The 26,107-nt window shown below is 43.5% G+C and overlaps 1 protein-coding gene across 1 annotated transcript; it reads left to right on the forward strand.

Moving 5' to 3' along the window:
- Positions 1–2,561: 2,561 nt before the first annotated feature.
- On the forward strand, positions 2,562–25,482 carry CDS1 (CDP-diacylglycerol synthase 1). The gene is made up of 13 exons (XM_065736685.1): positions 2,562–2,722; positions 8,441–8,568; positions 9,956–10,052; positions 12,503–12,600; positions 13,724–13,863; positions 14,163–14,221; positions 16,215–16,297; positions 18,062–18,149; positions 18,626–18,694; positions 19,510–19,662; positions 21,325–21,444; positions 22,943–23,046; positions 24,092–25,482. The coding sequence occupies exons 1-13, from the start codon at positions 2,645–2,647 to the stop codon at positions 24,219–24,221; spliced, it is 1,347 nt and encodes a 448-aa protein (XP_065592757.1). The 5' UTR covers positions 2,562–2,644; the 3' UTR covers positions 24,222–25,482.
- The last annotated feature ends 625 nt before the right edge of the window (positions 25,483–26,107 follow it).

Here is a 26,107-nt window from a genome sequence, read left to right on the forward strand (position 1 = left end):
CTTGCAGCAGTGGGAAAGGGACCGATCTTTTCCACTGCGATCCGTGGAAGGGGCTCGGCGATAGTGAGCAGAGGCTGCAGCACCCCTTCCCAGCAGGGCTCCGTACGCAGCTCATGCGCGCGTTTTCACATAGGGATTATGTAACTCTCGCAGCGTAGGGACTTCGTAGTGCGTCTGCCTCCAGAGCGCTCCCTCTTCTGTACGCAGAGCGTAGGGACAGCGCGGAGCCGCCTGCTGCTCGGGGCTGCGCGGCCATGGTGTGCTCTGTGCCCCACCGGGTGGCAGAGCTGAGCGTGGGGACACACCGGGTGCCACTGTTATGGAAAGCACTGGGCTAAAGCGCTCGGCTTTGGTTTGTTCACCAGCAGCTTTTGGTCTCTGAATCGATGTGGGAGGCAGAGGCACAGCAGCAGAAACCTTCGAGGCCTTTCAGTTGAGGATACTCCCCTTGTACGTGAGATCCGTGCTAATACTGGCGTATCAGAAGGGCTGTTTGCAGGCATGCCAATGTCTCCGTGCGTGGAGAACGCGACTGTTCCTATCACACATTGTGAAAACACAAAAACACTCCAGAGAAGTAATGTTTCATTCCAGGGAAAGTAGCTCATTGCCCCACAGGATCCTGAGCTGCAGGGAGGAGGATTCCTACCCAACCAGTCTAACTAGCTGTGGCTCGTGGCACTCCAAGCTTACGTTTGTACTGGGCTGCCAGGAGCACTCATTCGGTTCTACTGCTAGCCCCACCGCTCTGCCTGCAACACTAGCCCTCACTCATCTCGTGTCATCTCTGTGCCTTGCTGTCACAGCTTAGAGACAGGAAAAAAGGGAGACCAGGCTCATGTGCCTGCCCAGTCCTTCTGGCACCTGGTTATTGTTTTTAATTCTCTCTTCTCATGGCCCTGCCCATAGGATTGCTCACACTGTCACCCCAGTGTCACCAGTTGCTCAGGTGCTTCCTCTCTTCCTTATTTCCAAGTGCAGTGACTCATGCTCTTGCACTCACCTGCTCTCCATTCATGAATAACTTTGCCTTTCTGTCTCTACTGGTTAGCCTGTGCTTTTATCGTTACTTTCCCCCATTAGTCCATTTGCTAAAGAAATATTTTCTCTTCTGAGGTTTTCTAGGTGAATCTTTTCCCTTTCACTGGTTAGGAGGTGGCTGTTCCTCCCCTCCAGGATGGGATGTAAGCATTTGCTTTATGGGTCTGGTATTGTTCAACGCCTTCATCAGTGACCTGGATGAAGGATTAGAGTGCACCCTCAGCAGGTTTGCTGATGATACAAAGCTGGGAGGAATGGCTGACACAGCAGAAGGCCGTGCTGCCATTCCATGAGTCCTGGACAGGCTGAGTTGGGCAGAGTGGAACCCAGGAGGTTCACAGGGTTATGTCCTGCTCCGGGGGAGGAATAACTGCACCCATCAGCACAGGTTGGGGGCTGATCTGCTGGAGAGGAGCTCTGTGGAGATGAACCTGAGTGTCTGGTGGATAGCAGGCTGGCCACGAGCCAGCAGTGTGCACTCGTGGCCGAGAAGGGCAGTGGGGTCGTGGGATGTGTTACAAAGAGTGTGGCCAGCAGGGAGAGGGAGATGACCCTCCCTTTCTGCTCTGTCCCAGTGAGAACAAGTCTGGAGTGCTGTGCACAGCTCTGGGCTCCTCAAGGAACTTCTAGACAGAGAGAGTCTGGTGGAGGGCCACAAAGATGATGGGGCCCTGCGCATCTCCTGCTCCTGAGAGAAGGCAGAGAGAGCTGGGGATGTTCAGCCCAGGGAAGAGAAGGCTGAGAGCGGATGTGATGAGTGCTTATCGCTATCTGGTGGCAGGAATCAGGTGGATGGGGCCAGGCTTTCTGTGGTATGCAGCGATGGGGGCAGCGGGCACAAACCGCAACACAGCAATTCCGTACAGACACGAAGAAGAACTTTTCTGTGAGGGTGACAGAGCACTGGAACAGCTGCCCAAAGAGGCTGTGGAAGTCTCCTTCTCTGGAGATATTCAGGACCCAACTGGACTCTTTCCTGTGCCAGCTGTTGCAGGGGCCTCCTGAGGTCCCTTCCAACTCCACTGTTTCTATGATCCTGTGATCTTGTGCATGCAGCAAAACATCACCTGTGCCTGCCAAACGTGGGAAGACCAGCTCTGGCAGGAGGTGCGCGGCAGGGCCGAGCTGGCAGGGCCGTGTGGAGCAGGCAGGCTGCTCCGTGCTTCCACGTGCGGCAGGAAGCGCTTCAAGACAGCGAGTCCCACTGCGGGGAGCGGCGGGGTCCTCGCGCCGGACATGAGGAACCCCGACGGAGAAGCGAATTTACAGCTGTGTTTATGAGGCGTCGGCAAACGGGCAACCTTTGTCCGAGGGCGGGAGCCGCACCTCAGCGCGCTGCCCGCCCTGCGCTCGGGGCCGGCCTCCTGCGGGAGCGGCCCTGCGCTGAGGCAACAGAGCCATTAGCGAGCGACGCCCGCGCGTCAGCCCGACCTGCAGGCCGGGAGCGCGGCTCCGCGGCCAGTGCAGGTGCCGCGGGGGCGGGCGGCGCCGGCCCCGCTCCGCCCAGCGGCAGAGGGGTGGGCCGGCCCGGCGCCGGGCGCACCTGGACACCGCGGCGGCGGGGACGCGGCCGGCTCCGCGCCCGGCCACAGCTCCCGCCGCCATGTCGGCCCGGCGGCGGCGACGAGCGGCCGCTGATCGGGAGGAGGAAGAGGAGGAGGAGGAGGACGGCAGCGACAGGGTGAGGAGCGGCGGGGCCGCGGGGCTGGGGCAGGCCGCGGGGAGGCGGAGTGCCGGCTCCGCTCACCGCGGGGACGGGCGGAGTGCCTCGGGGAACCGCGCGCTGCAGGAGCTGCGGTACCGTGCCGAGTGGGAAAGTGAAAGTCGGCCGGCAGCCCTCGTCCTGCACTTTGCTTGGGAGGGCACGGAGCCGCCGAGCTTGGGAGCGAGCCGTAGTGCGCTGCGTTCAGGGCCCCGTTCGGGTGCGGCAGCGCTTAGGCCACGGCTGCGTGTTTCTCCGTACCTGAGAACTTAACTGTGGCTTCTCACAGCCCTCTGCTCCAAATGCTGCTTTTCCGCAGAAGTGCTGGGTTCTGCTCAGTTCTGGAGGCAGCGACCTGCTCCCAGTCCCACCTCGGTTCCCCCCACCGCAAAACAGCGTGTGGCTCCGGAGGTGTCCCATACACCCACGGCACTGACTGCAGCTCCCTGGCCGCGGCGACAATGGGTGCGCGTCGTCCCACCGCTGTCCCTCATCCCAGAGTGGCTGCAAGGGCTTGTCAGGCCGCTGGGAGGCAGGCCGAGGGTCTAGTGATGAGTTTATTACCAGCCATGGTTGGGCCGTTTTAGTGATGGGTGCAGTGGTTGTGCACACTGTAGGGGATCTGATGGGGTGTATCGGGCCATTAGGATTTGCAGGTGTTGATGCGCTTTATGTCCCCACAGATGGAGATGTGTATGCCCTGCCTCTTGCCTCGCTTTGCGACATGGGAACAGCACGTTCTCCAACATATTGCAAAGTTCACTCCCTGTGTAGAACAGGCGTATTTGGAAACTTGTTCCCTCCTCCGTGACTCCTCCTCATGGCTATTAAGCAGTGGGTTTCCACTGCTCCCCACTGCATAGATGGAAATGTCACTCTCTTCTGTGCTTAAAATGTGAATGTGGACATCTCCTTCTGTATGGAAACTGATGGGTGCTGATGCAACTGTGCTGACCCAATTCATTCAGTTTCCAGATGGGTAAAAGGGACGTGCTTTAAAGCACCCTGCTTGTCAAAGCAGAGGAATGCTGTGAGTTTGCTCAAGACTTGCAAGAACTCTTGAGTGTATCTGAAGGACTTCATCTGTTTGACCTTTATTGGCAATTCCAGTACCAGTATGTTTGCTGTTACTCTTCTTATAATGCTTGCTAGATCTTGCTCTGCTCATTTCCTAGTGAATATAAGTAAAACTGGTTGGTTGGTTGGCTTGGATTTTTTTCCCCCTTTTCTGCTCCTCTTTTTAGTAGTGCGCAGAAACAATATCTGCTTCTACTTCCTTGTTTTCGGACAAAAGGTAACTTTGGTTTAGTACGAACACTTTATGCCCTTTGTGAAGCTTGTTCCTGAGTGCTGCACAGCTTAGTGTCCTCAGCTGCTTGCAGCCTTGTCAAGCTGATGACTTCAAAATTCCTGTCAGTGTGCCTTTGCCCCATGGGCCTCTGCGATTTCACAAGCCTTTTCTTTCCTTGTGTTGTCTTGTGGTACATGGGAGTGATCTTCAGGACTTCCCTGTCTTGTTTGTTGATGTGTGCTCTGAGCCCTTTTCCCATGTCTTGTATGTTTCCATGAATACTGTACTGCTCTTTGGAGCAAGAGGAATGATTTAGTGTTAAAGTACTCAGTGTGTAAAAGTCAGTTATGGTTTTACAGATTACTGTTGGGTGTGCTCACGCTTCTCTTAAAATTTTAACTCTTTGCATTTGATACCATGAAGGTTATGATTCTGCTTTCGAATGCTTCAAAGACATCAGTGTGTCCTGGAGGTAATGAGATGATAACTTCTTGAGGTGTCACACGGAGTTCAGGAAGCAGTGTCATGTTGCTGTGCTAACCACCTAACGAGTGACTGTGTGCCCAGGCTAAGTGTTAATTGTTTGTACATAGAACAGACCTGGAATCACTGACTAGTGTTTCTCCAGTAATAGCACAGAAGGTTCAGTAAAAGAGTCAGAAAAACACATGTTCAGTAAAAACACATAGTTCAGTAAAAGAGCCCTTTTAGGAGTCCAGTACTGGAGAAATGACTTGGACTCTCTCCTGTGAAGGTGGCCCCAAATTTTGCCCAGAGTTGTAGTGGATGCCCCATCCCTGGAGACATTTGAGGTCAGGGGTGTACGGGGCTCAGAACAACCTGATGTAGCTGTAGATGTCCTTGTTCATTGCAGGGAACTTGAACTAGATGACCTTCAAACGCCCCTTCCGACTCAGATGATTCTGTGGATCTTTAAATGTTCTAAACTTGCTTGGAGTTAAATGAAATCCTGATGGCAGTATTGGTCAGAGTGGAACCTCAGACTGTCACAGATCGCTTCTTTCAGGTTTCTTAGTCATGTTGGAATAACCAAAAAACAGACCTGGTTAGTTTGACAGGTAACTAACTAACCAGAGGGCTCACTTTTTTTCAAAACTCAGATCTTGGAAGTGTTGTGAGTTGGGAAGGGGGGAGGGTTCAGTCAGTGATTTGGTGTGTGCAGTTCTCAAAGGATTGTGGTTTTGCTTATGCTGGGCTTTAACAGCTTGGAAAGAAAGGGTTTTACTATTCAAGATCTTCTGATAGTTTGGTTTCAGAGGAAGAAGGTATCAAAGTACATTAATTTAAATATGCCACAAGCTGTTCTCACTGAACTGTTAACTTCAGCGTAACATTTGTGGGGGAGACTGCAGAAAGCTCAGTGCTGGAGAAGCAAACTGAACACTTCACACTGGTAAAATGGCAATAAATTACCTTGCTGCGTGTGTATGTGAGAATAGAAATGCATATGTATACATGTAAAATATTGAAAAATGTCAGTCTTTATTTTCTCTTAACATAGGCGATACTGCATTCTCTGAGGAAAACATATTTGCTGTGTACCTGAGAGTTTCTTATTGCCTTCTGGAAAAAGTCCAGTACTAACAGAACATTGCCAGTGCCTTAGTAACAAGAGTGATTCCTGTGCGTGGTTCACTCGGCATGTGTTAATTGTAGCACAGAGCGTATGATAGGGGAAGGCAATTAAGATGTATATGGCCTTTTAGAGGGTGAGAGGTTGACAGATCTCTTTTCTTATGCATGACACATGGGTGTGTTTTGGTGGCTGTATGAAAGCAGAAAGCAAGCAGAATTCTGTGTGGAAGCTTGATTTTTGTTCAGATGTCACGATACCTCCTGCTAGGTAGGCACCACGTCCTTTGGGTTTCTCCTATGGGGCAGTATTTACAAATCTCTTCAGACAGTTTAGCTTTAGGATAGAAGTCTTGTCATTTTTTAAGAAAGCCAGTGTTAAAACAAACCAAACCCTTACAACTCCATACGTCTTCCTCTTGGATTAGCTGACAAATGCTGAAAACTGATGCTTGTTGTAGTTTCAGACACAGGTGTCTGTTGGGTACTGAGCTCATAGTAGCGACTGAATAACTGTTGTATTTGCCTTTTTCCTGTTCTTGTCAGGCCTATGTCATTCAGCCCAGTTGGACTTAGCCTTAATAAGCTGGTTAGATGGGTGAGCCTTCAGATGAGAGGCAAGGCAACAGCCTTGCTGCTGAGTTTTATATTCGCTACAAAATTGATCTTCAAAGTCAAACTGAAATAGCAAGACTCCTGATTAGATCTTCTTCTGAGGGCTTTAGTTGTGATTTAAGCAGTGATGACTGTTGTTATTCCTAGCTGTGAACTGGAATGTTTACAGTCAATCGTATAACTAAGAAAAAAAATTAACAAGAAAAGCTTGTCTCCAAGTGATTAGGTTCCTAAAGCATTTCTTGCTGGAGATGACAATTAACTAGCTGTTAGTGAACAACTTCCTCTCTGGCTTTGGACTCAGCAAATTAAATGCTTTACTCAGGAAATGCTTTGTGGCCATTATAGCATGAAATGGAAGATGAAGTAAGTGTTCAAGGTCATTGTTGAGGAGAGGTTTAAAGGGAAATAGAAGGTAGTTCATGGTTTATTCCCCACAAGTTGTTCTTGCAATTTAGAGCTAAAAAATGGCAGAATGTTTGCAGCTTGAAATCTGCATCAGCCCAATGATAGCAGGTGGCATCATCAAACTGCTGAAGGTGCATTGGGAAAGCAGAGGAAGACTTCATGGTGTTCAGATGCTCTGAAAAATGCCACAGATTTCAGATGCTACAAATACCAAATTGGAAACATTGCTTCAAGTTAGGTGTGTAAGTGAAAATTGCATTAATTATCAGAGATGTTAAGCTAGGCATGATTTTATTTCTTGCTGTTTATACAGCAATTGAGTGTGGACCCACCTAGGGCAATGCTGAAAGCCCAGAACTGGAACAGTAAACCTGGAGGTAGTCTTAGTTCTCTCTTTATGTAAAGGAGATAATATCTCTGCTGTACGCAAGCAAGGATTAATATTAAGTGCTTTAAGTCATGGTCTTAGGGCCAGGATTACTGCCCTTCATCTGCACTAGGGTAGTATCTGCTAGGACTGTACAAACAGCTTTTTGTACTTGGATGCAGACTGTAATAGGTGGAACACTGGTGTGGAGAAAGGCTTGTGATTATTTTTTCTAATTTTTATCTTGTGCATAATGACATCTATAGTTGATTTCCTAACCTATAGTACTACAACACTGGATAAGCCATCTCTGAATAGCAAGACTGCATGTCTGTTAATTTTTACTTGTTTGCTTTTCCAGATGTTTGACAAACTTCCTGAGATCTGGACCACATTTGGAGTATTTACTGTTCTAATGCCTATTAATTATAGTCTTGATAATTACTCAGCCACGGGTTCAGAGGAGAGGGCCCAGTCCCCCTGCTCAGCTTTTGCAGGCCAGCACTGTGGCCCCAAACCAGGCCCCCAAGACCCCCCATTTCAGCCTGATTTGGTGTGGGCTTCTGAATGCAGGTTTCATCAGCAGCTTCAGGCAGTGAGATTTGGCACACCTTGCCTTTTCCACTTGTGTTGTTGATAGACATTGTTGGTTACTGAGGCTGAGATTACAGTTATTGATGCTTGGATGATCTTCAAGCACAGCTTCCCATAGGCCAACAGGTTACATGGAGAGGGCTGTAGACTGCAGAGTAACTGTGCGACGACGGGGGCTGTAGGTCTTCTTAGCTCTGCAGTGTTTTTTTGGAGGGCAAAATGTACTTCTGCTGTCTTCTAAATACTGAAAATATTCAGAAGAAGGGAGCAGCTGCACCAGGGCCAAGTGCGGCCTTCCAGCTGCCCTGGAGTTAGGGGTTTGTAACAGGGGAATGAAGTTAATCAGAACCTTGGGTGTTGACTGCTGTTGAGGAAAAAGAAATCTCAGTGATCTGCTCTCATGTTGGTGACAATTTGCACATTAGAACGCATGCGTTGCTTTTGGGTGAGACAAAAGATCGGTCTAACCAGTATCTTCTGTGTGGTCATTAGTGAATGGTGAAGATCCCAGTGCATTGCTGGGCTTGTACTAAGTGGTTATTCTGAACAACGCTGTTACTGGACTCTTCATAGTTTGTTCTTAGGTCATTTGTTTTCAGGCTGGGAGGGTTCAAGGGTCCTTCACAGTTTGTTCTTGAGTCACTTATTTTCAAGCTGGAGGGTTCAAGTCCCTTCGCATTTGTTTTCTACAGCATCTGCCATTTGACTAGCACGTCACATTATCTGGACTTGAGGAACTGGTAATTCCTATGTCAGTTTCTGAGATGTATTTGTGACTGAATACTGTGTTGTGACATAATGTGCTATTTTTTTTCCCCTCTGGTCATAGGAAGTGGATTTGGATGAAGGACTTGTCGATTTGGATCTCCGAAATGGTTCAGATACCCCTGATGTTCCACCACCAACAGACAGCACTCCAGAAATCCTCAAAAGGGCTTTGTCGGGCTTGTCTGCCAGGTATTGGAGTATAAGGAAGCTCTCAAATTGGAGAGCTGCCAACTATGATTATTTCAGACTGCACTGCAGTTTTAATTTTCATTTGATACGTATGAAAATTCAAGGATAATTTTTTGTTTTCACAGTTGATGTGTTTATGCTTCAGAAGCCCATTTAGTGCACTAAATGGTGCACTTGTGGAAAAAGTGTACTTTCTCCACAGGGCCTGAAGATCGCCTGCTGCGTTGCATCCTAATGTTTAGCTACAGTTCACATTGCTGTTGTTCTGTCTAAGCTTTGTGATAAAAAGTGGGAAAATAGTATTTGTGTTTGATCCCTAGAGTCAGAATTTCTAGGGGTTATAACACGCTCGTTTCCTATGTCTAGGCTTAATGGGGGAGCAGTTTGTGCTTAAATGAAAGCAAAAGAAGTGTCAATTCTCTGGGTGAACTTTGTATGCTTTTAGGGCAGCATTTCCACTTCTGATAAGTAGGCCATTAGGGACAAGCCGCTCTGTACCTCATACTGCAGGGGAACTTAAAGCCTTATTGTGAGTCCTCTCCAACTTTGTTCTGGCAGTACCACTTAGTGCCTTTAGCTGCCATTAGTTTGCAGATGAATATTAAATGAATGTAATTCAGCTCTGTGTCAAATGCAGAACGTGAAGCAAAACTGAGTATCTCTTGAAGCACGTGTATCTACCAGGGCAGCAGTGACACATAGAACTGGTATTAAAGGAAAACACTGTGAAGAGGTTTTTTTGTTTGTTTTTTTCTGTTTTTTGTTTTGTTGTTTAAAGCTCTGCTAGGTTTTCTTTTATGCTTAGCAGTAACTTGTGATTTTTTTGGTTAGGTGTACATTCATGGGCAAGATTTTTGAAGGGAGCAAGGCAGAGGAGAGGAACTTGCTGAGAAGAAAGTACAGTATAATCTATTAATAATTAAAAACATTTCCATGGCAGAGAGGAGCATTCAATGAGTTTATTCCCAGATATGCATATTTTTTATTTCTATCTGAGAGTCTTCAGAGACCTTTATGCTGCTTTCCTGGAAGCCTTTCTTTTACTTGTAAGCCTTTGTATGGCTGATTCCCCATGCTTTCTGCTGTGAAATGCTCCCAGAGTGTCCTGATGTGTTTGCACAGCCCCTTCAATGAGGGGCTGATCCGTAAGGTCTCAGGGAGAAGAGGGCATGGGGAAGGAGGAAAGATGGCTACCTTTGATTTCTTTTACCATATCTTCTGTTGAGCTGGATAGTTGCTTGATTCTGTTTCTTGCTATGTTTTTTATTAAGCAAGATGTATCTGGACTTCTTGCTGCTCCTAATCTAGTCAAGTCTTTGCGTAGTGAAGGGAGTGGCCTTTGTTTTCATTTGTAACTATCTGCTTTTTATTCTGTTTTTCTTTACAGATGGAAAAATTGGTGGATTCGTGGAATTCTAACACTAGCTATGATTTCCATGTTTTTTCTGATCATATACATGGGATCTTTCATGCTGATGCTTCTGGTGAGTTTGTTTCAACACTCTGTATTGTGTAAGAGTTACTTAATCTCTTTGTCATTCATAAGAAATAACTGGAAGTGCAGACATTATGGAATGCAATCTGTCTCTTCTATAAATGTAGATATCTTTGAACTACTGCAGAGGTTCTCAGTTGGGTACTTTTGGCTGGAGACCTCCTCAGTTACATTATTTAAGATGAAGTTGAACAGATTTTTGCCTTGAAGCTTACAAAATTAGTATAACCTATTTGCTTGTCTGGTCCCCATTACCTTCTCATACCCTCCTTCAGTTTTGTTTGAAGTACATGAAGGAAGAGTTTCCTTTTTTGACTGAGAAAAGCAGGCAGCTCTTGTCAGCTGGCAGTGTCTGGCACTGGAGACTTCCCTCAGTCACGCTCCATTAATTCCTTGCTTCTCTCCAGGGCTGCCTTGGCACCCTGGGTTCATCCACTGAGTGGAGCTAGGTGCCTGTCCAAGATAAAGAGACATAATGCATTTTCAGGTCACAGAGCTTACAGTGGATTTGTGTCTACTGCATTCTGCTTTTTTCCATCACTTTTATTTCTGGTATTCTCAGTGAATGAGGGTTTAACTTTTTTTTCAGTCATGGCAAGCAACAAAAAGGAACGTATCTTCTAAAATCCTGAAACTAGTACTTCTGGTTAGCTGCTTTGATTTCCCTCCCCCGCTAAATTTGTTAGGTCGTCAAAACCTTTGTTTTTTCCATGCATACCCTTAAACACCTCTTGGAGGGTTATGTATTGAGGTGCTGGAATGCTGTTTCACCATATTACAGTCTTTACATCTGAATCAGTCTGGCTTACATTTCCTGTCTAAAGAAGAATGGCAATGAGCTTGTGGTTTCAGTGGTAGATGATTTTCTTTGAGTGTATGAAGAAACAACAAAAAAACTGTGTTAAGTTGTAGCTCATTGGAGAGACATTTTTTACCATGTCAGTAGTCTATAACACTTTCAGAATAACTGGAGCAAAAAGAAGCTGCTCAGTTTGCAGTGTTATTTGCTTATTCGTGGTACACTACAAGGTTTCAGTCATGGCAAAGCTAACAGGATACAAACTAAAAAGCAGTCAAAGTTAGTATAAAATGAATAGAGAATTCTTCCTCTGTACTATCAAGCAAAAAGATAGTTGTCTAATACAGTCAGCTGTTTCTAAATTTGATATTTGTTACAGTGGGAAAAAAAGGTGAAATAAAGTTTTGCTCATGGATGATTTAGTTTCACTGGAATTACATAGCTTACATTTTCTCAAGAGCTGTCATTCTGAAATGAGATCTTAGTACTGGGATGGAAGATGCCTGGATAGGTGTAGGAAGGGTAATGCAGGTAAGTTCAGAGGACAAGCACTCACACTGCTCCTAAAAGCTGGGGGATGTGTTTTACATTTGTTTGCTGTTGAGGCAGAAACTTCCATACCTTCACCCCCAAATGTCCTTTTCCTCTGTAAGGAACAATCCTTAAATACTACAGGCAATAGTGACATTAGAGTTTATAATGCAGGCAAAGCAGAATAGAGAGCATGAGATAGGCAGATGTCAGAATTAATTCATGAGATGGTGTAATACTGTTCAAACTGTGTGGAACGAAGGGACATGTATTCATGAGTGCAGGTGCTAGGAGAAATCCTGCAAAGCCTGCTGTGATGACATGCACAGTCAGTGTGGGTAGGTTCCTCCTGCAGCCTCTGTGCAAGATTACTTCTTCCCACTGTTTGGAAGTACTGGATATTGGGGCAAGATGTTCTGCATGGTGAGTAGAGGTTAAGCAAAACTGGCCGAGTAAAACAGGGCCTGTGGCCCACAGCTTATACTTCCAGACATGTGTGGGCAAGCACAGCCATGGTGAGATCATGAAACAACACCAGGACTATGTGGGGCGTGATGCTTATACCTGTACTTCCAATCAGCAGCGATAATTATCAGTGTAGACTTACCCGTAATGAAGTGCTTGCAAATGGAAAACCTGGCTAAGTTGTGTTCCATGACTCCATTTATTTATTTTCCCTTCTTTTTTTCTTTTTCCAATGGAGCTTGAACATCTCTCTTAAATTTAAATGCAACTTAACCAGAAGAACTTTCTCTTCATGGAAATACTTTTGACTTGTTGTCTGTTCCTCATTAAGATACTTGGAAGACAGGAATTCTCTTGTTTCTTGAGGGAATTCTTGCAGCTAGTCCAGTGTGCCTTTTTCTTTCCAACATGCTTATTGTGCCTGTCTTTGACAAGCCTAATGGCTGTGAGTTTAGGGAGCAAAGATGGTTAAGCAGAGCTTAACTTTCTCCTTGTTCTTGCTTGGAAGCTGTCTCCTTTTTGCGTGGAATTTAAATTTGGAGTAAATTCTTTTTCCCCCTTAATGCAGGCTGCAGTGCTTCACACAGCTGTTAAGAAAAAAGCTGCAGTCTATCCACGTTATCCCTTCTTTCTCCTAATTTTAGGTCTTGGGCATCCAAGTGAAATGTTTCCACGAAATTATTACTATAGGTTACAGAGTGTATCACTCGTATGATTTACCGTGGTTCCGATCCCTCAGCTGGTAAGTGCCAAGCAAGATGATCAGTAAGTAGAGGTGAGAAATTAAGTCTTAGCATTGTTTGCATCCTGTTGTGATGGAAGGATAGCTTTGCAGGTCATGTGTGGATGTAGAACTTGACATCCATCTTTACTACACGAGGCTGTAACTGCCTTCCCTGCGTGAACTTGAACAAATGAGTTGGCTTTTTACTATTTATATATTTATAACAGGAAAAAAGATTATATGCACAGATGTGTACATATATATGTATATTTTAAGTCAGAATATGTTGTTTGTTTGTTAAATTAATTGAAATATCTTAAGTTATTCCCTATCTCTTGTTGCATTGCCCCTTGGCTACCAGAAGTGATTTACTGTGAAATGTGGTGGATTCCTTCTGCCAGCTCTCTGTAAAGATTTGTTGCTTCCCTTTGCTCAGTCCTGGTTTATTAACGGGACTGGTCACTTACCTGTATCATTCTATGGCTTCTGGATCCACAACCAGAGCAGAACTGGACATAAGGACTCTGTGATCCTGCCAGACTTCTTAGAGGATGTGCAGTGTACTGCTTTGACTACTTTGGCAGTTAGCTACAATCACCTGTGTATGCGGAGCACAAAATCAACGTTTCAGCATTGCCCAAGGTCCTGCTGATGAGACCGCTTCTTGAGACATTACAGAGGGATGGGAGAGTACTGCTGCTGACTGGGACATCAGCTGTGAGGCAGTTTTTCCTATGGCAGTTATCACGAGCTGTTCTTATTAGAATTCAGGGCAAGAATGAACCCAATTGCATTACTGAGTCTAAAAGATAACTGATGCTTATTCTGTACTTTGAGAATATCTAAAAAGGGCTTTTGTAGGTATGAAGCATTCAGTACTGTAGTTCTGTGCTGAGTGGTTTCTGTGACATTTATTTTTCTAATCTAGTTTCGTTATAAGAAATAAATTACAAAATTTGCTTGTTGGAGGAGCCTCCAAACAGGGGTAAAGTGGAAGTCTGTATTTATTCTTGCATTTGTGTTCCATCACAAGCCTTTCCCAATCAGTTTTCCTTTTGTGTATGTTTATGAGTGATGTTAACTGAATGACACAACTCTGTATTACCTTGTTAAAATAATAGCTGCCTCTTATATGTTTTAGGTATTTCTTGCTGTGCGTCAATTACTTTTTTTACGGGGAGACTGTGGCTGATTACTTTGGTACGTTTGTTCAGAGAAGAGAACAACTTCAGTTCCTAATTCGTTACCACAGGTTCATCTCTTTTGCACTCTACTTGGCAGGTAAGTGTGGGAAGTGATAGAAATTAAAGATCATTGTGCTGCTTGTGCTTTGTCTACTGTTACTGTTCCTTAAACCAGACAGAAGTTCTACTCCATGCTTGGATGTCCAAGTAGTGAAAAAAACAGATGCTTCTTATTAAGGTTAACTAAATCTTCTACTCTAATGAGAATAGTTCTGTGTCTGTGGTTGCTGACCAGAAGAACCGCAAAGTGCTTCAAGGGAAGAGAATTTCTGGCATATCGTGGTTCAGTGTCATTGCATATATAGTGGTACAAACTGCGCTTACTTTGTTTTACAGGCTTCTGCATGTTTGTTCTGAGTTTAGTGAAGAAACACTATCGTCTGCAGTTTTACATGGTGTGTATTACCAACTTTGCTGTGGTCAGTCATGTTATGAATGTCACAAGAAAGTCGTGTTGTTATGTTCATAAAATAGCTTGGGAAATGGGAGTGCTTCAACTGGCAGCTATGTGGTACAGAGTTAATGTTGGCCTGCTGAGTGTCTTCACTGTGGGGCTACTTCTGTCAGAAAGTACAGCATCTCAGTGAATCCAAGCCCTGTGCATACCCAGTGTGATGCAGCTCCAAGTGACAGATGGGTAAGGGAGAGACTCCTGGTGAGTGGCACGTGCCTTCTGTGCAGGCCAGAAACCAGACATGTTCAGCACAAGGTAGGACATGGCTCTGGTGACCAGAGGCCCCACTGCAATGCTAAGAGGGAGTCTGACCTGAACACCTATGTGGAGAATTGGTTTTGTGCCCACTCAGCAGCACTTCTTCTGCTGTATGCAACCTGTGTTTCTATCTCTCATACTTGGTCTTCTAGTAAACTATGTGATGGCTAGTCAAGAGCATTAACATACAGTTTTCTCATGTAATTTTTGTAATGTGCCTTTTTTTTTTTAATCTAAACTGATGGTGTAACATCACATCTATTTAAAAAGGGAAAAAAAGTAGAAATGATCAGAAAGCAGTGAAACAGTAAGGCAGCACAGCCTTTTTATAAAAAATAATAATAAAAAAAGATTTTGAGTGTATTATGCAACCTGAAGATTTTGTAAGGCCTGTTTCTGCTATTAACTCCTGTTCCTGCAGGTGCTTTAGATGGCACTTCATCATTGCAGATTGCTCATTTTGGATTAGGACTTGGCTGAGCACTGTATGACGTTTAAAATAAATAAATCTATTCAGAAAGGGCTTACCCTGTTAGTGGGAAAAGTTACTTGATTGAAGGGAAATGCAGCTTTTCTGGGAGAGGTGGTCTTTGGTAGTTAGCAAAGCACACGTCTTTGATTTGGCAAAAGGTAAATCTGTTGCTCTTCCTTCTGGAAAAAGGAAGGGCAAAGGAACGTGGTCAGTCATTTGACTTGACACGCTAAGGCGTGACTACATAAGGATTTCAGTAGAACAGAAGAAGCAGTGTGTCCTCTGTAAGGGGACACTGTTTGGATAGACGAGGAGAGCAGCCGTTTGGTTTGAGTTGATGTTACAACTCCTCTATATGAGTAAGTGAAGTTTTGCTGCAGAGATGCTTTAACTAACCAGCAGATAATATTTTTTTCAGAAAGTTTGTGTCAGTTCTTGCACCCCCTTTCAACCTTCTTCAGTTTTCTTAACTGCTAGTAGGTATGGACTACTATAGGAAAGTACTTGTGGTGAGGAAACTTAAGGAAGTACCACATTGTAAGTGTTAAACAGTCCAGACATGGAGCACTCAACTCCAGAGTTCCACAGGAAAATGACCAGGTCTTGATATAAGAGTTTTTGGAAAGAGACATGTAGAAGCATTACTTGTAAACTGTTTGGAAGCCAGCTGCCTGATAGGTCGAGTAGTATTGGTGAACTTGACAGTTTAAGTGTCCATGCCCATAAAAAAAATTAACACTTCCTTTTCTCTCATTCTGAGAAATCTCCAGTTTCCTGAGAGGACTGGTTTTATGTCATGATAACCACATCTGTGTGACGTGACTCTTTCATGAGTTCTTCATTGCCATTTTATTGTTACAGTTCTAACTTGTCTGTTACGTGTGTAGACACAGAATATCACATTGCTTACCTTTCTTTGCTGCTTTCGTGCTGGAAGTACACGTATGACTCACTAAATTGGATGTTAAACTGCACATTAAAAATTCTGGGCCAAGGAAGAGGATGGGGAAAGCTTTTAAAGTTTCAGACCTTTCTTCAGAAAGCTGGCTAACTTGTGATATACTGTATGCATGAACCTCTGCATTATCGCTAGAACTGGCCTATGTGAGAGCCCCTAAGGGCTCTTCTTGCTGACGTGCCAGTATTGATGGAGATGTACTGATTGGTGTTCTCACTAACTGTTGTGTTGTTGCATTGTTAACAGTTCGCATGGACTCATGTCACTTTGCTGATCACTGTAACTCAATCTCATCTAGTCATCCAAAATCTCTTTGAAGGCATGATCTGGTAAGGGGACAGTAATAAACTAATTTGTAACTATTGCATTGAAAGGATGACTCTGCTGTATAGCGGATGTGGTTAGGGGATAACTACACAACAGTTAAAGTAGCACAAAATAAGAGTGCCCGTGTTTAACTGGAGGGGGAGTCAGAGGAAGTGGGAGCACAGAGGTGAAGGTACAGGACAGTGGGCAGAGAGCTCCTGAACCAGATGGGCGGCCGCAAGGATGGTGGTTTCAAGTAACCACCTCGTTTGTCTGCCAGGCTCAGGATCAGTTGCAGATGTTGTGAATGTGGTGTTCTGCAGTGCAGGAACACATAGAAATTCTCTTTCAACTACTTGGGAGCTTCAGGTTCCTCAGTGCTGCTGAACTTGGGCTGCTTTATTTGGAAGACTCCAAATTAGGAGTCCCCACTGAGACCTTTCCAAAAGCTTTCAAAGACAGTAAATCCTCAGAGATTAAAAACAACACCATGGGGATTTTTACAAGGTAACAAAACATGTTCTCACCTATTTTTTGCAAGCAAAACAAAGTAGTCTGACAAGTCATGTGGTATAGATCAGTGGTCTTAAACCACCTGTCTTGTCTATTTAGAAGTTCAGGTGAAATAGCAGGAAAGACTCCCTTTTCTTGCTAACTGATGGTAATCTCCAGCAGCAAGGTGTCTTTTAAAAGAATAACGCTTTTCCCGCTCTGTGTTTAGTTTGTATGTTAAAGTTCAAGTCAGTTTTTTTGAAATTCCCTAAGAGTTTAAATCTTGAATGTTGTCTGGTCATCCCAACGCTCACTTCCAGCTGCATATTCAATTCTGATGATGCAGTTTAAACTTGATGACTTCAAAACTTCTCCCTCAAAGAGAAGTAATGTTTTCCCACCCCACACCTCTCCAGGGTGAGTGTAAATGACAAGTTGAGAAAGGAAGAAGCAGCACGTGGAAAGTAGGGTGTTCTTCCAAGCCATTAATACTGCGTGTTCTCCTTTTCCTTCCCTGATAGAAGGACAGTGGGAGATTATTGCAGAGAGGATGTGTTCACAGCTAGAAAGAAAAAACAAAGCCTTTGGCAGAGTTTGTTTAGATGAATTCTTTTCATGGTGATGTAGTTCATGTGAAAAGCTGAACCTGGTTTACTTGCTAGCTGCCTACTACTTGCTTCCATTGGTGCTACTATTGTGCCAGAGAATTTGGCAAGTAATTACAACACCCAACTTCTAGTTCATTAATACATCCCTGCCTTGAAATAGGGAAATGCAGGTTAACAGGATTGAGTAGCAAATTCAGATGCTGTCTGCATGCAGGGAACAGTAAAAACAGAGGCTGCTGCAAACATGAGTGGAAGAAAACGGGAAGGTGGCTTTCTTTTTTAAAATTAAGTGTAGTTAAACTTACAAGGAATCTGCTGGCTTTGATGTTAACAGTAACATTAGCATGTTTCTTTCTGTTGATTTCTTCTTAACGGTTGTACCAGTCTTCAGGCCTGGTAGAAAAACCCAGCCTCTCATCGTGTTAAGCTCACGTGCTGAAATGAAAATTTAACTTGAATTAACATTTATCTCTAACAGCCTTGATTAGCTGAACATTAACATCAGTGTGGCTAACTGTGGTGCTTAGGGGGGAAAAAGGAGGACATGTTTTGAAGCATAACAGTTTCTAAATAGTACAGAATGTTTCTCTCAACCAAAACGCTGCTGTCAGTTAAAAATCATTTGTACAGAAGTTCAGGCAATTTTCCCCCTTCCCTTTGTTAAGCTTTCTGTGCATCTTTCTCTAGGTTTCTGGTGCCAATTTCAAGTGTTATCTGCAATGATATTGCTGCTTACATTTTTGGATTTTTTTTTGGCAGAACTCCATTAATTAAGGTATGTATGTAAGTATTCTTTGAGGTTTATTTTTAATTTAGTTTATTTTTTTACAATTTACAGCATTTTTGATACTTGCTCAAAAGTAATGATTACACAGAATAAATACTTTCACTAGTACTGCAGGTTACCCATTTGCTGAAAGCCACACTGTTTATCTGATTTCTAGAAGTCGAAATCTGTAAGTGGAAACTGGGAGCATTGTGAATGTGGTATTTACATCGTAGTATAATAAAGTAGCAGCCTATTTCATCGTTGGCTGTGATTTCTTTGCTTTCAATTCCCCATGCAGGTTAAACTACATGCTTCCTGCTCAGTGCTTAATGACCAGTTTAGCTGGTGACATTTAGTATTTCATGTGTGCGTATACTCACAAGTAGGAGCTGGTGTTTGCAAATGAGTTAAAGAAATAGAGAGTGGGAAACGGGGAAGGTTGAGTGATGCAATTGTTGCAGCTAACTCTTTCTCATTCCTAGCTGTCTCCCAAAAAGACCTGGGAAGGGTTCATTGGAGGCGGCTTCTCCACAGTTCTATTTGGATTTGTTGTAAGTAACTACAGGACTTTCTGTGTATTGATTCAGTCTGTAACTCTGTTTTCAGTTGAAAAAAAAATTACTGATAAATTAGACTTTCTGCAGTCTGAGATGACCTAAGAGTTGGGGATTTTTGGTTGATCGATTTGTTAGATACAGAATTTTGCTTAATCATAACTGGTTTCAGAAGTTAAACACAAGGTTTGCACCTCATCTGAATTGCATTGACCTTTTCACCGTTACTGTTAGGGACTGTGTCCAGGGTTCTTTTATCTAATAATTGCACCTCTATTTTAAAATTTGAGTTTATTGATAGCTTGCTTTTGCTTTGTGAAGAAGTAGCTTTGTATACTTCATGTTGTCATTTTTCTTGACCGAAATGCCTCTGGGTTTAGGTAGGTACTTTAATGATATGCCTGGGTAAAAGAGCAGCATAATATAACTGATTTTACGTGTGATTTATCACCAAGGTCAGAACTTGTAGGTGCCAGCCTTTGTAGAAGTAGTAGTTCAAGATTTAATGGAAAATAAACTGAAAGGAAATAACAAGTTGTTAATGTTTGAGGATATGATGCAGAAATATGATGCACGTATAAACCTGAGAGACAGAAAAAGTAATTGGGAAGTTATCCTGAAGGGCATTGAAATTTCACATCTTCCTGCCTTGGTGAGGCATTCTCCACCCCAAAACGAAGGCTCCATTGTTGTCTATTTATTACCTAAGATTTTCATATCCTGAGCTTGCGATAACAAAACTGTGCATTAGAGTATGGTTTTGGAATGTAACAACTAATGCATATTTCAAGAGTTCTTGTTCTGCTTTCCAGTTTTCCTATTTCTTGGCTCAGCATCAATACTTTGTCTGCCCAGTGGAATATAACAGTGAAACCAACAGATTTGTGACAGAGTGTGAACCTTCAGAGCTCTTCCAGCTGAAGAAATACTCTGTGCCACTACTGCTTCAGGCTGTGTTGGGATGGGTAAGGAGATAAACAAGGCTTTAATTAAAATTGTAGTTATAAACCCCAGCTTTAAAATTTTCCTAAACCTTTTAGAAAGATGTGCCAACACAGGTAGGCCTTCAGGGATAGGAACTGATTTGATACTCTTGGCTTCTCTTAGTCACGTGGGGAGGTGGTCACTCAAGCAGAATGCAAATGTGTTGCTGAAGTCACTTGAGAAAACATCTGTATCCTCGTTGCCTGTATTTGTGCAGGAAATATGCATGCATATATATACAGGCACATATACACACATAAACATAAAATATTTATTTATGTATATATGCACTTACACATATACACGCACACACTTAAACACGTGTTTATATACACACATACCCCCACAGACACACATTTCCTCTAAGATACAGAGGAGGTGTCTGTGGTAAACACAGGACATGAGTGGGTTCTGCATCACCCTCTGCCCTATTCGCTGCCTCAACTTAGAGGACAAGCAGACAGGGCAAAGAACAATGTTGGGTTTTAAGTGCTTTTATGTGAGTATAGCATTTAATGGAACAGCTCACAGGACTGAGCATAAGTTGGAAAAAGATGTTTGCAAAAAATGAGAATTACACATAATTAATAGCCACAATTGGTACTTAAAACAAAAAAAGAAGACTGCATCTAGAAGCAGCTCCACTATTTTCATCCAGAATGAGCACATAATTACTTCAGACACTGTAGTGTTGATGGCAAATTTAAACATTCTTTTTGTTCAGCAAAGTAGCATGTAAGCTGAGCTAAGTCTCATGTTCTCTGGCCGCACTATGACTTCTGGTAAAGTCAGGGAGATGGGAACATCCAGCTCTGTGGTGGTCCCATTGAGATGTGTCTGCTCATTCCAAGAAGAGATGGTGGTTGCACACCTGCCTTGGGAGTAGTATTGATGAGCTCTCTGAGTCCTTAGAGGAGATAATTATTTTCAGCAGATTTATTGAAAATCACTGTTGTTTTAGGAAACAGTTGGTGTTGGCCATGATACGAATCAGAAATGGAAGGTGCAGGAGTTTTCAGTTGCAGATGGAGTGTATTGAGAATTGCTGGGGGAGGTGTGCTCTGCACGCAGTGGAGTTGCCAGGGTGGAGCTTGTGCCATTGACTTGGTTGAGCTCAAAGATAAGTTGCAAAATAAAATAAAACTTAGCATCATTAACATCTTTGGCAATAGGTACCTGTTCTCCTTCCTGACAATGAAGTCTCTCTTATACCTAAGAATATTTGCGTGGGATGGGGGGATGGTGTATTGTTAAATGTAAATCAGATATTAATGGAGTTAAACCTTCTGTATCCCATTACTGCCCTGTGTATACGTAGGGCAGACTTGTGCAGAACTTCCTGTCTGTCTCATGAGAGCACTTCAATGAGGAGCAGCAGTGAATTGTGTGACAGCAGCCAGTTCTTGGGGACACTGAGTCACTTCATCTCCACCTTGGCTCTGTGGAAAGCTCTTTTCTCCACGGGAAATAGTGTTGGAAAAGCAGGGCTAGGGAGACCTTACTTCTTCTGATTGTTTGGCTGTATTACTTTCTATTAGGGAAACTGAAGCTTTGTGCAAATTTGCCCAATATTAAAATACTTAAGCTGAAATGTGCCTAGAATGAAAGATAGTGAAGTATCCTGTTAATGATTTTTCTTGTAGGAAACGGTGAGTATGTACCCGTTCCAGTTGCACAGCATTGCACTGTCAACGTTTGCCTCCCTAATTGGGCCATTCGGAGGATTCTTTGCTAGTGGATTTAAACGAGCTTTCAAAATCAAGGTGTGTCATCATTCCCATATACTGCCCTTGTTCTGGTTTCTCTTTGCATGAGATTGGTTGCTTTGAGTTGTTTTTTTTTTCCATTTGTGCGTTCCATTACGTAGTCTTTTCCAGATGATGTTTGAGTTGTGCTTTATTAGCAGTAGCAATGCTTTGTTCTATCAGATATATGCATGGGTTGTTCCTAAATTATTATTACTCTTTTTTTAAAATGTTGGCTGATACTGTCACGCTTCTGAAGTGGTTTAGATGAGCAAGATGTACTTCACACCTACTAGTCTGCAGATACCTCATCCCTGCTGACAGCTGTTTGCCCCACAGATTACAGCTGGCTGTGCTTTACAGAGCCATCCTATGCCACCTGCAAATGCTGAAACTTGTGCAAGGCACGAGCGTTTGACTGCATGTGGCAGTGCAGCACTGCCTTCTAACAAGAGCATGTGTTGGCATACAATGTGATGTGCTGGCCTCTTTATTGCAAGGTGTGTGCTGCTGCTGTGGCAGTCCCTGACTGGCATTCAGTGACAGTGGAGTACAGGAAGAGAGCAGACGCATTTTCTCCTGACCTCCATTATGTCTTGGAAGGATTGCTGTAATTCTTAAAACTCTTGCTTGTTGTTCCCTGGCGCCCACTGGTTTTGTCACATGCTTTGCACAGAAGCAATTAAGTAAACCTCTGTGTTCTGAACTCCCATCCACATACTTGTGCTTATCCCTGTTCCTCACAGTGGGACAACCACTTATCTGGTGGTGGGCTACCTACAGCCTTGTGCACCGTTGTGCCTGTGTCTGCTCTGCAGGCAGGCGTGGGTAGCACAGAGGTGATGTATTGTTTACATCCAAGTCCTTTTTTCTTTTTTTTTCTCATTCTTTTTTGTTTCTTAGAGGGATTGATTAATGACAGAGCTTTATGATGCTGCTAAATATATTTATATTGCATGTACACATCATGGTTTTTAGTAATTCTACTGAGAAGCCAGTGATAAAACTGGTAGGTGAATGAGCCGTATGACTTGGTAAGTCACTGGGAGACAACAGAAAGTTTTCACTTCCCGCTCTTGCTTGGATGTAAGTGCATCAGTGGTGGTTAGCAGTAGATGCTAAGGCAAGAAAAGCATTGAAGAGGAGAATGAGATCCTGCATGGGCAAGAAGCTGCAGCCATTGGTTCAAGAAGCTTTCAGCAAAATGCAGTGGAGTACGTGTGTACAGGAAGATGTACCAGGTAGTGGCAGATGTGCACTTAACCTACAGCTGTCTTCTAGTATGTGACTGTGGGGAAGTTGCTACATCTTTCTTCTTTGTTTTTTCTTATGCTTTGCCTCATCTTTGCAATTAAAAGCTCATGTAGCAAAGAGGCTCTTGCTATCGTTTGTCTCGGTGCATTGAAACCATAGTTTAATAGCATAAAATGTTGCTGTCAGGTGACCCTTGGTTGGTGTGTTTTGTCTGAATCACTTACCGTGATGCTTTTTTCCTCCTGTGCTTCACACCCTAAAGGATTTTGCAGACACAATCCCTGGGCATGGTGGCATAATGGATCGCTTTGATTGTCAGTACTTGATGGCTACTTTTGTTCATGTCTACATCACCAGTTTCATCAGGTATGGGTTTTTGGAAATTCAAACTACATGAGAGTAGGAGCTGTACCACAGTGTTTTGTTGTGAGCTGTGCTCTACACCATTAGCACAGTGGAGGTGCGGTGGAGTTTTATATTTGTCCTATGCAATGACTTCAAATACAGCGTCCTTAAGTGTGCATAGATTGCATAGGACTTGTGTAATGTTAAAGATATGCCAAGGGTAGCAGCAGTAACCCTTGTAACCTCAAATACAAGTACATTTTTCTGTTGTAGCCTCATAGAAGGCTTCACAAAGAGCCTGCATGTTCTGAGTGCAGCTCTTCCCATGAGCTTACGTAGTCTCAGTGTCAGGACTTCACATTCTCTGTTGGAGAGGAAAACATTACCATTAAAGAGAGTAGAGGACTTCTTAAAAGTACTACTTGTCATCCCACACCAGTTTTCAAGGTGGAATCCTGGGAATGGCAGTTCTATTGCAGTCAGCCATTTTAGTTCCTGGGGTGGGGAGAATCAAGGTAAGGGACTGAAGATCTACCAAACTGATATGTGCTCTTAGTTTTGGAAATGTATATGAGTAAATAATTGAGAAAATGAAGTTACTTTTTGCTTCATACTGAATCAGTTGTCAGAGTATGCAGTAAGTGACTGATGGATGGGTTCCTGTTATTTAGGGATGTAGAGTTTAATTAATTTCTTTTCTTAATGACAACTTTCCACTTAGTTGGTATTACATAGCTTATCTGGCAGCAGGTATTAAAATGAAAAAGATCTTTTGTTGAAGAATGTGATTATGGTAGTTAAGAATGAATCTGTGAATCTTCTTCATCGTAACCTTTCTTAATATCCTCATTTGACAGTAAATACAAGCAGTACTTTTTTCGTCCTGTTCACTTTCAGCAAAGGGAGCATCCCGTGGCAATGGTTAGACTGGGGGAAACCCATACCTTGGTGTTGCCAGAAAAGGAAAGGGCACTGTTTTTGCAGCAGAGCAGGGTAGGAATGGAAGGCTGTCTGAAAGCTTCTTCAGAGCTGCTCCGTGCATCACAAAACCTTATTTCATTGACAGGGGCCCAAATCCCAGCAAAGTACTGAAGCAGCTGTTGGTCCTTCAGCCCGAGCAACAGCTCAACGTGTACAGAACCCTGAAATCTCATCTGGTCGAAAAAGGGATCCTGCAGCCATCCCTGCGAGGGTAGTTGGTCAGAGCAGAGGAACGGTGGGAAAAAGACATTCAGACGTTGTCTGTGGAAAAGCACTGTCAGTGTGCACTAAGGTAATGGCTGAAGGAAGAATACGTCATGATCTGGAGGAGGTGAATGTTTCTTTCCTTAGAGGAACGTGAATGCTGTGACTTTCCAATAGCATACAGGAGAATAGCTATTCCTAAAGTAATTAAAATGCTTACAAAGTGACAGTACACGTGCTACGTATTTTATTTCCTGCAGTGGATGGTAGCAGGCCTTCTTCAGCACCCAGCCTGACAACGTTTGTATTTTAAAATGTCCATTTTAAGATGTCCTGGATTAGAACAGTAAGACTGAACTCACTGTGAGTGCTGTATCCAGCAAATTTTAGTGAAATTTCTCAATTCACTGCTGGCTTTTAATGAGTTCTCCACTACTGTATGTCATAGCAATACTTCTTTGGTGTAGAGTGGTTACTGAAGTAAAAATACAGAAGAGGCAGACGGTTGCTCGTTTAACCAGCTGGGTGTTGGAGATAAAGTTGGCCGGAAAATCCATGTTTTCCTGGTCAAAGCAGTGCTGATGGACTGCTCTGTCAGACCTCCTATATTTACTGAGTCACTGTGAAGGTGAAACTTTGCTCTGCTTTTAATTAATCAGCTTTCTTATGAAACTACTTCATCCTTTCAAGAGGGAGATACCTGTACTGAAGCATACTGAGCTGGCTGGGCTGTGGAGCTGCTGTTTTCTTTAAATTAATATTATAGACTGTAAAGAAGCACATACATCCAGGAGCAGTAATTACCTGAAGGTGTGATTCTCCAACCCTCTAAACAGATTGGAAAGAATTTGGAGCTTTCTTGGGAAGAATTTGGATCTTGATTTCCACGGGACGGTCAGTGTCTCAAGACATTATTTCAAGCCTTATTCCTTGTGCCTATTTACTACTGTGTAGAAGGGATTTTTTTCTCCCTTTTAAAAGCACTTTGAGGTCGTGTTTTATTCGTGTCTTACTGAGTGAAGGCAGAAACTTCTATCGCCTGAATGTGCACACTGCAAGGTGGTGCATGGCTCTGCTGTTGCATGGTACTATTGATTAAGAGGATCTTCAAGCAAGCCTGGGCAACAACATAGGGATTCAAGTGAAGAATTTCTGAAGGAAGCAGGTACTGTGTAAGATTCGTGGGGCACACAAGACAAGCTGATGCTCTGCATTTTTCAGTCCTGGCCGTTTTCTAACTTCTTTAATGCTAAGTAAAAGGAAACCTTTTTTTTTATTGATAAAGATGGTTAATTTACAGACAGGAAGCACAAATGCCAGTTCAGTTTTGTTATATTCTAACTCAATTCAATATGGTTTTTCCAACCAATTGTAAATACGTTTCTCCTGTGGTGAACACACTGATGCACATATGTCTGTGTGTGTGTATATATATAGCATTAGTAGATATATGTATATAAAAGGACAACATTTTACAAGGACCTGAGAATAAAACCATGGCTCTAGGGTGGATGATGGGCTGTGTCTGTAACATTCAGACTGGTTCTGTTGGATACAATGCAGCTGTTTTTGCTTTGTGTCACAACACCTTATGCATTGTGAGAATGGAGGAGCATTGCTTCGTGAGGCTGTGAGATGGAAATCATCGCCCTAAGGTAATCCCTGTTGGTTCCAGGTAGAAAATTAAATTAATTAGAAATTAATTTCTTAATGGCACTCCCTGCAGCTGGAGTCTGCAGGACTGTGTGGTGTGGCTGGAGGTTGAAAGGTAGCAAAGCCAGGGAACATACAACTTACAGAAAGGAGCTTGAGAGAGAAGGGAATAGGATGTGCATCAGAGAGGATGACCCCTGTAGTGTATCTCAAAAATGAACTTGTCAATGAGGCTTTGGTTGCA

The sequence above is a fragment of the Cyrtonyx montezumae genome, unplaced genomic scaffold (genome assembly GCF_038088225.1).
Source record: "Cyrtonyx montezumae isolate F1298 unplaced genomic scaffold, pur_monq_1.0 scaffold_2, whole genome shotgun sequence".
NCBI lineage: Eukaryota > Metazoa > Chordata > Aves > Galliformes > Odontophoridae > Cyrtonyx > Cyrtonyx montezumae.